This window comes from Artibeus jamaicensis, unplaced genomic scaffold, assembly GCF_021234435.1.
Source record: "Artibeus jamaicensis isolate MK-2021 breed Jamaican fruit bat unplaced genomic scaffold, CSHL_Jam_final scaffold_1964, whole genome shotgun sequence".
NCBI lineage: Eukaryota > Metazoa > Chordata > Mammalia > Chiroptera > Phyllostomidae > Artibeus > Artibeus jamaicensis.
In genome coordinates, this window is record NW_026522030.1 from 39,242,254 (window position 1) to 39,255,606 (window position 13,353).

Sequence of the window (13,353 nt, forward strand, 5' to 3'; positions counted from 1 at the left end):
CCTCAGAGCTCCCTGTACCACCTCCGCAGCTTGTCCAGAAATCTAAGTCATTCCAGTTTACAGAGCTTATCCCCTCAAACCTAATCCTGTCCTAATTATTCTACTGCATTTTACTGTTATCTGTGTTCTAGAGATCACTTATGTCTGTTGTATCGGTTTTTGAAACAATATGTAATGGTTTGCTACTGCACATCTCCTCTCAATGCTCAGTGACACCATGTTAAGTTGAAATAAGCTATGATGGGAGAAGTTATGGCACAGAAATTGCCAAGTGCTACAATTCAGTGGCCCCCTCACTTCACCCCCGAGAGCTGGTTGTTAAACGTTCACTGGCACCCCAGGGTTCATGCTCATATATAAGGTCCTTTTAAACAATGTCATTTTCTGGTTGCCCAGGGGAGAAGTGACCCACAGTCATCACTGACAGCCTTAATCACCACAGTTTAACAAAAATCAAAATACTGAATTTACATGTAGACTGGGTTAAGAATTTTCTGTTTTGCAGGAAAGGGATAAAAGTAAATCCATGCAGTTTTTTATAGTTAAGAAGTTTTATCCGTCTTAACTATAGTGTTTGGGAAGCTAGGTACAGTACCACAGTAATCCACAGAGAGGCACTGTTCCAACACATTTTTTCCACTCTCCCAATAAAGTCACAGAGACTGTTGAAGGAACTGTTAAGCACACTCCCTGGTACTTAACTAGGTTTCACTACAGGTGAAGTAGGATTGGGGGTAACTTTGCCTTCTTCTCGTTGTGTTATATATATGTATGACAGTTGTTTTACCTTTTTAATCAGGGTAAAAGTAGGAAATACATTAAAAAATGAATTTTGAGGTTGTGACTTCAGGCCACTGGCTCATCTTCCCAGTGAACCACGGTCAGTCATCTGTTGTTGAGTCACGGTTTGTGTATTTCAGATTGCCGATCGCAACTGCAACCGGATGTCTTACTATGGCTCTGGCAATAATGATGTTCCCAGTGCAACCGGAGCCCCAAGGGCAGCCAGCAAAAAGGTACTGAGCAGGGCAGTGTGAGGATAATATTTGCTGGTGCCTTGTTCCCACCCTTCACACACACACTCACACACACACTAGACATTTGGGGCCCTGTCCCTACCCCTCATTTTTGGTAATCACCTATTAACTCAGTGCTTCTGCAACTTACTAAGTTATCAGGCATACCTGAGTGGTTTGTCTGGACCCCATCTCCCGAGTTTCTGATTTAATAGATCTAAAGTGGGGTACAGGAATTTGAGTTTCTAATACTCCCCTAGCCGATGCTGGGCCAGGGACCAGCATTAGCTGAGAACCACTGCATTAGCTTTTTCTTTTAGTTGAAGGTGAACTGGGAACAATTCATCCTCAACAAATGTGAATGGAAAAAACTAGGTTTCATTTATTTTAATATTGCATATATCAAAGAAATATGAAATGCTTCCTCATAGTTCTTTCTAGTCAACCTGTTCTGTAAGCTCAGAGACTTGACAAGTAGTAAAACTGCTCACCAGACCTCCTCAGATTAACAAAAGTCTCCAATCAGAGTCACTGCCCGCGTGGTCTAAGAGGTGGCAGGGGAAAGCCGCCTCTTTCAAGTCTTCTCCTCTGCCATGCCCCTGAGTTTCACAGGTATAGTAGCTACTTAAGTTAAGGCCTTGAGTGTCTTTCAAGATTTCTATTAAGATGGAAGCCACTTGCAAGAGCTGACACCTCAGGAAAATGTTTATTAAGTAGGGAGGGAAGAAGCAAACCTCAGCAGAGCTCACGTGAGACTGGGTGAGGGGAAAAGCAAGTGTCTAGATGCCATGCGGGCTGCACACTGCAGTCATCCAGGCACCGTAAATCTGGGGAGAGGCACCAAGAGGTAACTGCAAAAGAAGTGAAAGAAGATTTGGGTAGATGCTGAAAGTAAATTTTTCACTTATTCTAAAACTTAGCTTTGTGCTCTGCAGTGACTGGTTACAGGTACCATTTTCCTTCTTAAAACCATGGTTTTTCCTACAGCCGGACAACCTCAAGGCAGCACCTGATTTCCTCCAGGGCCTGTCATTATTTCCTTTTGAGTTACTTTGTTTCAACCTGGTTTCTGGTTATCTCAATGACCAGAAGAAAATCATTTTATTCCAGAGGGAAGTTTAGCCACTGTGTTTTCCTTCCTAGCTGAGCAGACAGGGTTTAGCTGCCTGGCTATTTTCTATAACCTCCAGAGCAAGGCATTCATGTAATAAGCATAAATTACCTTAAGAAGCTGTTTATCCTTTTCTAATCTCGTCTCACTGTAAGACGCTGGCACTCAAACTGACCTATTTCCCAGAGGTTGCGTTTGAAGCTGGTGGAGCGTCCTCTGTCCTGCAGCGGGAAGACCCAGGTGTAACCAGTTACCTCGTGTGCACACTTAGACCACCTGCTAGGCTAGCACTCAGCCTCATTCCTCTCCCAGAGGGGAAGCTTCACTTAAGACTCCCAACAGCAAACAAGTGTATTAACGTGCATTGAGATTATAAAGGCTTGACTCACGTGGGAGAATGAAGTGGAACCTACTGAGGAGCTTCAGCGTTCTCTGTTCATTACCAGAACCAGTCGGGGGTATGAATAGAATCCCCAGACATCTGCATATATAGACATTTTCTGTTTTTCTCCTTTCAGTTTAACTGAGTAACTCTCAAATTTTAATGTACATAGGAATTAGTGAATTGGATTGCATGCATACTGTACATTGTGGGTGATTTAAAGGTTGGTTAAGGGCAGTCTTGCTACAATCAGTATTGGCTTTAGGCAAAACTCACCTGCCACATAACCAGCACTGTAGGGTTAAATATTAGGATGTTCAAATAGCTTTGGCTTTCTTACCCACAGAACAATTAAAAAATTACTTCATCTGCCTTATTCTATGTTTTGTGGTCATTTGATAAATGAAATCTATAGAAAATGCCCATTTTTGTCATTAGGTAGGGTCACCAACTATCCCAGTTTTCCCAGGACTGAGGTGGTTTCTTGGAGGCAGGACTTTCATTTTAAGACCAAGACAGTCTCAGGCAAACTGGGATGAGTTGGTGCCCTACCTCTAGTCTCAAACTTCTTCCCTTTAACACTGGTGTCAAGGACATTAACAAGTAGCCAGATAGAGCAGAGAATGGGAGAGGTACAAAAGGTGGAAAAATTACCATCTGCTACATTTGCTGTCGAGCAGTCAGATGACTCGAAGGGAACCGTAGACATAAAGTGGAGCTCAGGAATTTTCATGCATCTGACTCTGGGATGTTGAAGTTTAGAAACTGTGAGTTCAGGCTGCTACCAGTATACCCTTTAATGCAGACATCTGCTCATGAACTTAACCCATTATGTTTCCCACAAAGCCATAGCAGGATATGATAACAAAAACTGTCCAGTCGGAAGGGAGTTTAGATACCATATAGTCATTGGTTCTTGAATAGAGGTGCCCAGCAGGAGCTAGTTAGAATGCAAATTCTCAGGCCCTGCCCCAGACTTACTCAGTCCGAATCCAAAACTCTGGGTGTGGGCCCAGCAGTCTGGGTCCTCCCGAGCCTTCTGAGGGTCCCGATGCACAGTCAAGTTTGGGAACCATTGCCACCAACCAGCAACAGATTTTGTGGGTGAGAAACTGAGGGTAAAGAGAGGACTGGCTTGCACAGAGGGTTTGCTGCGGGATCTGAAAGGAGGAACACGGGCACCCCCAGTTCCGACCACCGCACCAGAATGCAGGCTCGCTCCCATGCTCAGGCCCATCCTTGAAACCTCGCTCTCCTGTGTGATGCTGCCCCCAGCCTTCTCCGGCCCAAATGTTCTCCCAGCGTGGGTTATTTCGGCATTGACCTTGCCATCCATTTGTGATCTAGGACCTGTAGGACACATGTGTCAGTAACTAAAAGCTATCACCATTGTTACAGAAAGAAAAGAGGTGTTGGAATATTAAAGCTTTGGCCCTCACAGCCTGTCATACGTGACTGTGGTTTCTTATGTGTGTGTCGTTCAGCACTTCCACGAGGAGCTCGCCCTGCAGATGGTGGTCAGCACCGGGATGGTGAGAGAAACGGTCTTCAAGTACGCCTGGTTCTTCTTTGAGCTTCTGGTGAGATTCTTGCATGTTTACATCTGTGCTCAGTAGGGCCTGAAAAGCACATTGCAGAAAGGCAGTGAAGTGCCCTGTGTCAGGAACTGACATTTTATCCACTGACTTGCTCCTGCTGGAAACCTGGATACATGACTTAAAATCTTACTCTCCTTCACCTCTCCACCCATCTTACACCAAATCTTGTAGATTCTGTTTTGAAAATCTACCTCCGACACCTTGGTTCTCACCATCTTCACCGCCTGCCACCTGGCCGAGCCGCTCCCATCTCTCAGGCGCCTCTTGCTCCTGAGACAGGAGCAAGAGGTCGTCCTCTTGGACCTGTCTGCATGCCATTTTGCCCTAGCCATCCATTCTCCATGGAGCTCCCAAAATTAAACAGATAATGTCGCTCTCCTCTTTAAAACGCTCCAGTGATTTTCCGAGTACGGGAAATAGAGCACACCTTTGGCCACGGCCCACAAAGCCCTCCTGTGCTTCTGTTTACCCCCGCCTCTAACCGACTCATCTCATGCCTCCCCCACTTGCCCAACCACATTGTTTCCCTTTTCCTTCTCTGAAGACGCCAAAGCCTTTTGATCCTCAAAGGCTTTTTCAAATTCTCCCTCCCCTCCCCCCTCTCCTCCCTCCCATGCACACACTTTTCTGGTTCTTCTCTTTCGGTTTCAGCTTAAATGTGACCACCTCTAAGAGGCCCTGTTTGACCGCCTGATACTGTAATATGTCTTCCACTCAGTTACTCTTCTGTTCAGCACCTTATTTCCCTTCTAGCACTTATCAGAATTTATCATTGCTTCCTGACTTTTGGGTTAGATTTCTAGGATGCAAATCTGTCGTTCCAACTGTATGGCTTGGTATCATACAAGCACCAACTAGTATTTGTTGGGGGAAAAATGAAACTCGTAAATCTATTTACCCTACAACTTCTATCAGTTCTGTAGCAGAAAAGCAAAAATACAATGTAGTTCTTTAATTGAAAATAAAGAGAATAATAGTAAACCTATTATTTTGTTTAATTGTTACTAGAAATGAAAAGATTTTTACCATAAAGCCAATAAGAATAACTTTTGTTGATAAATGGAAATGCCTTGTGAAGTGATGTTAAATGAAACAGGTATAAAAAGGCAGACACCAACCAGATAAAAATGTACAGATAATCAGCAGAATAAGAATTAGGAGTGGGCTGATAGTTAGTGATAGAGTTAGCTTTATATTTACCAGGTTCTTTCTCCTGTGGCATTAAGTGGATAATTTTTTGTCTGGAGAGAGAGAGATGGTCAGGTTTTCACCTGAGCTGTAGCTGATCTACGTATGTTTGAGCCTAAGAAAGTGGGGACAACACTAAACAACACAACCCAGAGAACAGGAGGGTCGAAGGAAACAATAAAACACAGACTGGGGTGGAAATGGGAAGTGGCGTGCAGTAGGGTTTTAAAAAACTTCAGGCTCATGTCACAGAAACGCACCTAGGATTCAAATTCCTGAGAGTTTCACCAAGTTCCGACTCCTAGCTGAAGACTGGTTTTACGAGAGAAGTGTCTTTTCAAAATTCAGTCTCAAATCCCTGCATCACAATCACCTGGGGTGCTTAGCAAAAATAAAGCAGATTCCTGAGACTCTCCGTAGAACTCCTAAATGCAATGAGGAGGCATGGAAGTCGGCGTTGTACATTATTAACCTGTCTTCCTGGGTGGCTTCTGAGCACACTGAAGATCCAGTCTCCGCCACCGCTGCTCTGAGGCCTAAACAAAGCCAAGGGAGTTTATGCCAAGCCAGGGCCAGCATTCTGCATTCTAAAGACAAAGTGGGTGGCTGCAGCTCCCAGGTCTCAGAGCAACAACTTAAGCAGTGACACGTGAGCTCCGTGTTCTGGCAGCCAAGTAGACTGGCCGTTAAACTCTTTCTTGAGGCATGAGAATATCAAAGCCAACATTCACGTCCCATATATTCGGCTTCTACTTACCCATCCCACCCGCCATCACGTTTCTCCATAAAGAAGATTCACGTGGGTCATAATCCTTCTATAGATAATATGTACAAATTGTCCAGATCTCAAACTAAATTCATCTGTCATACTGCAAGGTTTTTAAAAAGCAAGAAGCAAAAACTAAATTCGATATTGTAGACTCTCACAGGGAAAAAGGCCCTTCAACGAAAAGTAGTATCTCAATATAAAGATGTATTGTCATTTGCTCCATACATGCATATATACATGTATACACACTTCACCTAATCATTCTAAGATATTATTTAATAATTGTGCATTATGAGTGCTACAGCTGTCACACTGGAGAACCTAACTCTTAGAATATTGGTCCTCAAACTGTGCTATGTGAGAGTTCCAATAGCAGCTCTAAGGGCTTCTTAATGTGTCCTTGGAACCTCAGTGAAGCCCTGTGGGAGAGCAGCCCTGAGGTTTATCGCCACTGCACTCCCAGGACACAAAGGCTAAGTGGGGGTCTGCCCAGGCCTCTCAGCCAGTGAGGGGCGGAGCCTCAATTCTGCAACTTTCTATTTCTGTTCTATGTCTCTGCCATTTGCCTCCCCTTGGAAGGTCCAAATTACAACACGTATTGACCACATGCAGAAGTCAGCTTTAATGCATTGCTGCAATTATTATTCCCAATTAGAACGAACTCAGCAGTGCTGGCCACTCTGCATGGCAGCCTGGAGCTCTCTGATGAAGGTACATCAGCATTCTATGTGTGTAGGACAATGGCTCTGGCCTTAGTATAATTCTAATAGCTGGCATCTCTGAGAAAGGAAAATAACATTGAAAATGTGTTGTACATTTTACTGTTTATGCCAGGCATCATTTTAAGTGTTATCTCACTTAATCCTCAACCTTGAAGCTGGAGTTTTCTGTCATCCCCAGTTACAGACAGGGTCCGAGGGAGGATGGTGGCCACAGGAGTCTCCAGGTCCACCCAGGGCTTCAACAGGACCACTTTGTTGCCCCTCATGGCAGGGAGCTAAGAACTGTGGAAAAGGTGAAAATTGCTTTTGACCTCACACATTTATTTACTGGGACTTGGTGGGCCCAGAAGAGAAAGCAAAAGCTACAGCTGATAGTGCTTCTTCTCTCTGAGAATCCCTTATGCTAAACAGATGCAATAGTTGGAAAGAAAGCTCTTGGCAATCTGAGCACATGGGGTTGTGGGGGGGGGGTCAGTCAACTTGCAGATCACCCAAGACACCATTACCCAGGGCTCCGCATATTATAACCTAAGTCTGCCAGGGTCCTGATAGGAAAGCATTGGCTTTACTCAAAAGGGTTAACTGAAAAGCGTGCATTGGAGGGTTTTCCCTAGGGTGAACATAAGGTTGCAGAAGCAGAAATGGTTGGTGAGGCAGCACAGAGCAGCAAGTGCTGGAAGCTATTATTCTGGCTCTAAGGAAGCAAGGGTAGGGAGCACTGTGACTGGGGCCTAGGGAAAGCGAAGGCAGAGGAGAAGGGCCCTGTGACAGAAGCTGGAGTCCTAGACAAGTGTTGCCACTGCCAGGAACCGTGCTGTGGTGGGCATGAGGGCAGTGGCGTGGAGAAACACCAGGACCCCTCTGTCCTCCCACCCATGCATCCCTTGCTGAGGGTGGCTCCACTGGCCATCCTCGGCCAGAAGCCCCAGGAGGCCTGAGAGATGTGGTCCGTGGAGATCAGCTTCTTGAGGTTCAGAGACAGGCAGAAAGGGGCAAGAAGTGGATCTAAGGGATCGTATGGAGGCAAATGGAAAATGTCAGCCCCAGCCAGAACTTTGAAAAGAAACTGATCTCAGGCTTAGACAAGGCACCCAGTCCTCCCTGCATTGTTCGTGCATTTGCTCTATGGATGTCTAGGAACTTATTTAAAAACCAAGACAGGCCCTGGCTGGGTGACTCAGTAGGTTGGAGCGTCCTTACCTACAGCAAATATTGCAGGTTTAATTCCCAGTCAGAGCACATACCAAGACTGTGGGTTGGATCTTTGGTCGGGTGCATATGGGAGGCAATCAATCAATGTTTTTCTCTCACATCGATGTTTCTCTCTCTCCCCACCCCCTTTCTGCTGTCTCTAAAATCAATAAACGTATCTTCAGGTAAGAATTAAAGATGATGATGATGATGATGATGATGATGATGATGATGAAATAATAACCAAGACAGTTTTATTTTGCCCAAGAATCTTGACAAGAAAGAAAGGACAGCCTCCTTGAACTTGGCCAACAACCTGGGAGGCTTAACTTAACCTTTCAGTTGTGTTAATGCCCAAGCAGTAATGAACAACCGCTTTGGCATTGGAGCTGTTGAACACTCCTTTTGTGAGTTTCAAACTTGCTGATGAATAAATCTCTGTGCTTCTGTAAACCTCTGAGCCAGACTTTGGGAACCCAGCAGTAAATGGGTGACCTAGTTTACTCAGGACATGAACTTCTGCACGAAGGTGTTCTTTGGAGGTACCCTGCTTCGAATGGGTCCCAAAGGTCAATATGAGGGAAAATATTTTCCTGCCTTACCCCACCCTACAAACAATGGGCCAGGCATCCACTAACATTTCTACTGGGTGCTCCTCTTAGAGGAACAAAGGACACAGTAGCTGGCAACTCGCTGACAGTCTGGACAGAGGCCATTGGTTGGAAGTGTTGTATTGTGAGAATTATTTATTTGGTGGTAGAATGGCCAGACTCAGCAGGCAGGAGCCGGGTATCAGTGAGCTCTAAAAGCCTGGTGCTGGGTGGGGTAGCCAGCAGAGGGTCAGGAACAGGGCGATGCCAAACCAGGAGGCCTTGTCTTCCTCGGTCGTTTGTTAGCGCAATGAGAGACGGTACTGTCAGACAAAATGGGGTCCAGTCCCCACCCCTCATTAGGTCCTCTCACCGAGTGTGTGAGTCTCTGGGGTGCAGACATGCCCTTGTGTGCTGGGCCGAGAAGAACCTCACCGCGAAGAGAAGCCATAGCTCTAACCCTGGGCTCTGGGACTGTGTGTTCTCAGGTCTTCCCCAGGTGGGACACGGCATTATCTTAAAGCAGGAAGTGCATAAAGCTTATCGGTCTGTTTTCTCTTCTTATTTTACCTTTTCCTTTTTTTATATATGTTTGTCTCAGTGCTGATGAAAATTGCCAGTCCTGCACTCTTAAAAAGAAATCTGCTGTTAGTACAAAGAAGTTCCCCCATGTAGCTCTTAGGAGCGGGAGTCCTCTTCCCCGTACAGCTGCCTTTCTCCCCTGCTCTTCCAGCCCTGACCTGGGGGGGTCACCTTCAGGCAAATGTGGGTGATTTAACTTCCAGGGCCCTTTCTTTTGCAGCAGTTCTCTGACTAGCCTGGACACATTCTTGAAAATGGCCTCAGAGGGTAGGCACCCAACTGCCAGAACTCCTAGTTGTTCCCAACAGGCTGCTCCTATTAGCTCCCAGCAGATTCCAACAAGGCCAAGATGCAGCCTCAGACTGTATTGAAGGGAGCTGTATGGACCCACGAATCTCCTGGTCCCAGGGAAAAGTCCAAAAAATAAGCACGATCTTGATTTAAAATTGTGGTAGGCATTGAGCTGGTGGTGTACTGGCCATAACACAGTCACCAATTGACACACAGGTTTTTATTTTTATATATATATTTCAAATATATAAATATAAAATATAAATGAATATATAAATGTATTTGAAATATATACATACATATTTTTATACACATATCAGTATACATATTTAAAAAATATATAAAACAAGTTAGTCTTATAGAAGTCAAGATGTAATTTCTCTCGGAGGCAGTGTTCCAAAGAGTGGTGGAGTTCCCAGCTAGCGCACTGTAGAAGGGTTCCTGGAAAAACACGTGCTCTCCATTTCAACTTGAAACCAAGACAGGAGGAGCACCTCTCCCCATATCTCCCTGCCACAGTTTCAGGGATGGCAGTGACAGTGCACATCAAAAACAGTCCGGTAGACCATCCCTTTGTCTGCTGTGTTACGACAGACTGAGCGCTAAGTGACGGGCAGCCCAGCCTAGGTCTGCCCCCGTGACGTTGGCAGTTGAGAGAAGGGGCGTCTTATGACACGGTAGCTAAAGAATTAAGCTCCCTGGCTTTGTCAGCAGCAAGTAGGAAGCCCCCTGACTTGGGGTCAGGAAGAGGACACCCTTCCCACCTCCTGCCACCATGGTAACCATTTGTGTGTCAGGAGCATTTTTCAGTCCACAGCCTCCTGCTTGGGCAACGACCAGCACCAATAAAGTGTTACAAAGTCTATTGTTAATAAGCTTTTCTTCCAGCCTTTTCTCCTTTTCCGCAGTGTTCAGGCAGGTCACCAGTCTCCATGTTGACATTTCCTCCGCCCCCACTGCAGGTGAAAAGCATGGCCCAGTACGTACACAACACGGACAAACAGGACAATTTTCGGAGGACTCGCTTTTCCGACCGTTTCAAAGATGACATAACTACCATTGTTAATGTGGTCACCTCGGAGATTGCAGCCCTTGTAGTAAAGCCTCAGAAGGTAATTGTGTCATTTTATTCTTTACTTTCTAAATGTTCCACCCGAAACATATTCTGTGTTCAGAATCAGAGAAAAACAGGCATCATCTTAACACAGTGATTTAAATGTAACTGACTACACCTGACAACTAAATGCTGCAGTTTATACTGGATGGCCCTGGGGTGTGGCAGGGGGTTGCTATAAAGAAATTGCAACATAGAATTGCAATAGTTTAAATTAGTGCATCAACATAGAGACTCTCTTTCATAGAGATGAAAGAGAATATTGAAGCATTATGGGGTAAATGGGCATGGTATTTGCAACCTACTCTTGAATGGTTCAGAGAAAAATTGTATAGATAGAGAGAACAATCAAGCTGATGTAGCTACATGTCAAATATTGCTGAACCTGGTTAAAGGGCATCCAGGAGTTCTTTGCACTGTTCTGGCACCTTATCTTGAAGTTGAAACTTCTTTTAAAATAGAAAATTAAATATATAAAATGAAATAAAAGAAAAATTTAAAGGCAGCTACAAAATTTAAGCCAGCGATGATCATTATTAATTAGTATTAATAATATTAAGTTCTCATTATAAAGAATTTGTATAGTACCAAGTTCTCAGGAGGAATGACCACTTGGTTTTTCTCATGGCAAACTTAGTAAGAGCGGCAATGATGTCTCCATTTTGGCAGGTGTGAAAAATGAGGCACAGTGAGGTTGGTAGGTTTTTCCAAAGTCACACAGCTAGCAGCAAAACCAACTGGCAGTTCCATGCCAGGATATTGAGACAGTTGCGTCTACCATCCGGGAGTGGGCCCTGTGCAGGATGCTGAGGGCGCTCTGACTTGCTGCTCAGTGATACTGGGGAGACTTCTTTGTCAGGTCTTCACCTGTGCTGGTGGCTGGTCAGCTTGGCCTGCACTGGCAAACTGCACAGCATAACATGAACACATCTTCAAAAGTATAGGAGAAGACGATTTATCATTCCGAGAACAGGACCCGTGACCATGAGCAAGTGAATTCCCGGTTGCTCTGAAGTACTGCGAAACCCTTCAGAGGTATGAGCACTGTGGAGTCATGAAAACAAACCCTGGCCTCGATTTACGCACGAGTTCACTCTAGCACGTATCACTGTGGCCTCCTTTAGGCTGGGGGTCTGCCTAATTGGAGGGGGAAAGCCCCTGGGTAAAAAGGGATTCTTTTACCCAGATTTGGTTTTCGGCAACAGTCCTTACAAGAATCTGTCTCATTGAAGTTGGTTAGTACATTTCAAGTTAGTTTTGCCAAAACAGCACTTACCAGAATCAAATAAATTATGGTGGAGCCATATGAAGAAAAATGAGAAACTAGAAAATAGGAAAATGTTTATTATGTAACACTGAATGAAGAAATTCAGGACTGACATTGTGTATAGGGCGTGAGCTCAATTATATACACATAAATGTGCATGTAGGAAAAAAGACTAGAAGGAAATGTACCTTAATATTAACAGGAGACAAAGAATTACTTGATTCAACCTAACACTCCTGGCTTCAATTAAGTTCTAAATGATATTTGCTCCAGTTTTGCAGGGTTACCTGCTTTATCCAGTGTCTCCCACAGGAACACTGACTATGAAAGTAGGACCTGCCTCTCCCAACTTATCCACCAGGCACCTGGGAGTTTATGACCAGGGTTTATCACGAAATGATTTGGGTGTTTGTTGTTTGTTTCTAAGGAAAATGATCAGGCAGAAAAGATGAACATCAGCCTGGCTTTCTTCTTGTATGACCTTCTCTCACTCATGGATCGTGGCTTTGTGTTTAACCTCATCAAACATTACTGCAACCAGGTGAGTGTCCCCTCAGACACAGCCACGTTGTTCCTGGTTCCATCTCGTCCCACAAGATGCTCGCGGCCATGGTGCACTCTCCTAGCCATGGCCAGCTCAGGCAGCTCGGCTCGTGAACGTTCCGAGTTTGGTGCAGCGAGCACACCCAGACACGGTGGCGGGCATTCATTCCTGGACCGCTCACCACGCCAGTGCTGAAGGACTAGCAAGCCAACCTACGGAAACTGAAATTTGTTAGTGATAAAATCTGCTTTATCAATTTACCATTTAACAGAAATTACACGACTGTAGCATTCACTCTTTGACCAGGTGTAGAATTCAAAGTATGACATCTCTTATCAATACTAGGGCGGTTAATAAATTGTTCTTGTGAAATTCTGACTTTAAAGGACCCTGATAAAATAAAAAGGAGACTGAATTTCACTGAGCATAGGGCAAATATTTTGTAATCCAAAAATCTTATCAGTGCCATCTCCTCAAATATTTTAATGGAATTCTTATGTTCACTGTCCCCTTCAGGCTGTCCCAACAATAGTAACATAAATAGCAGTTGTCATTGTTACTCCTCCTTTCTTTCCATAACCCTGTCGTAGCATCACTGCCACTGTCATCTGCACCACTACCCGCCTCCCTTGTCATCACCCACCACTCCCACTGTCACCACCACCCACCGTGTCTACCTTTGCCATCTCTGCCTTCACCCGCCGTGGTCACCATCACTGGCTTCTTCCTCTGTGTCGGGCACTCTTTTAGGCACTTTATAAAACTCATTTCTTTTACTCTGCAAGGTGTTATTGTCAACATTTTGCAGATGACAAGGCTGAGGTTTAGAGGAGTAACATAATAGTCCAGGGAGAAAAGAGCCATGTCTGCGTGCCTCCCAGGCACAGTGGGTCAGTCGCCCTGTTCTACCAGGCCTGGCTCCCTGTGGTTAATTCCTTAGTGACCTTAAAGAAGTCACTCAACTTCTGTGGGTCTCATTTCCTCATTC

At 44.9% G+C, this 13,353-nt stretch overlaps 1 protein-coding gene across 4 annotated transcripts in view; it reads left to right on the forward strand.

Annotated features, from left to right (window-relative positions):
* The window catches only part of DOCK8 (dedicator of cytokinesis 8), a 220,156-nt gene that overhangs the window by 153,156 nt on the left and 53,647 nt on the right, over positions 1 to 13,353 (forward strand). For 3 of the 4 annotated variants that reach the window (XM_037165574.2, XM_037165575.2, XM_037165577.2), the window contains 4 exons: positions 921 to 1,016; positions 3,994 to 4,089; positions 10,403 to 10,552; positions 12,249 to 12,362. In XM_037165574.2, the coding sequence (XP_037021469.2) occupies positions 921 to 1,016; positions 3,994 to 4,089; positions 10,403 to 10,552; positions 12,249 to 12,362 (456 nt within the window). The remainder of the gene's footprint in view (positions 1 to 920; positions 1,017 to 3,993; positions 4,090 to 10,402; positions 10,553 to 12,248; positions 12,363 to 13,353) is intronic. The other variant, XM_037165576.2, reaches the window with a different exon arrangement.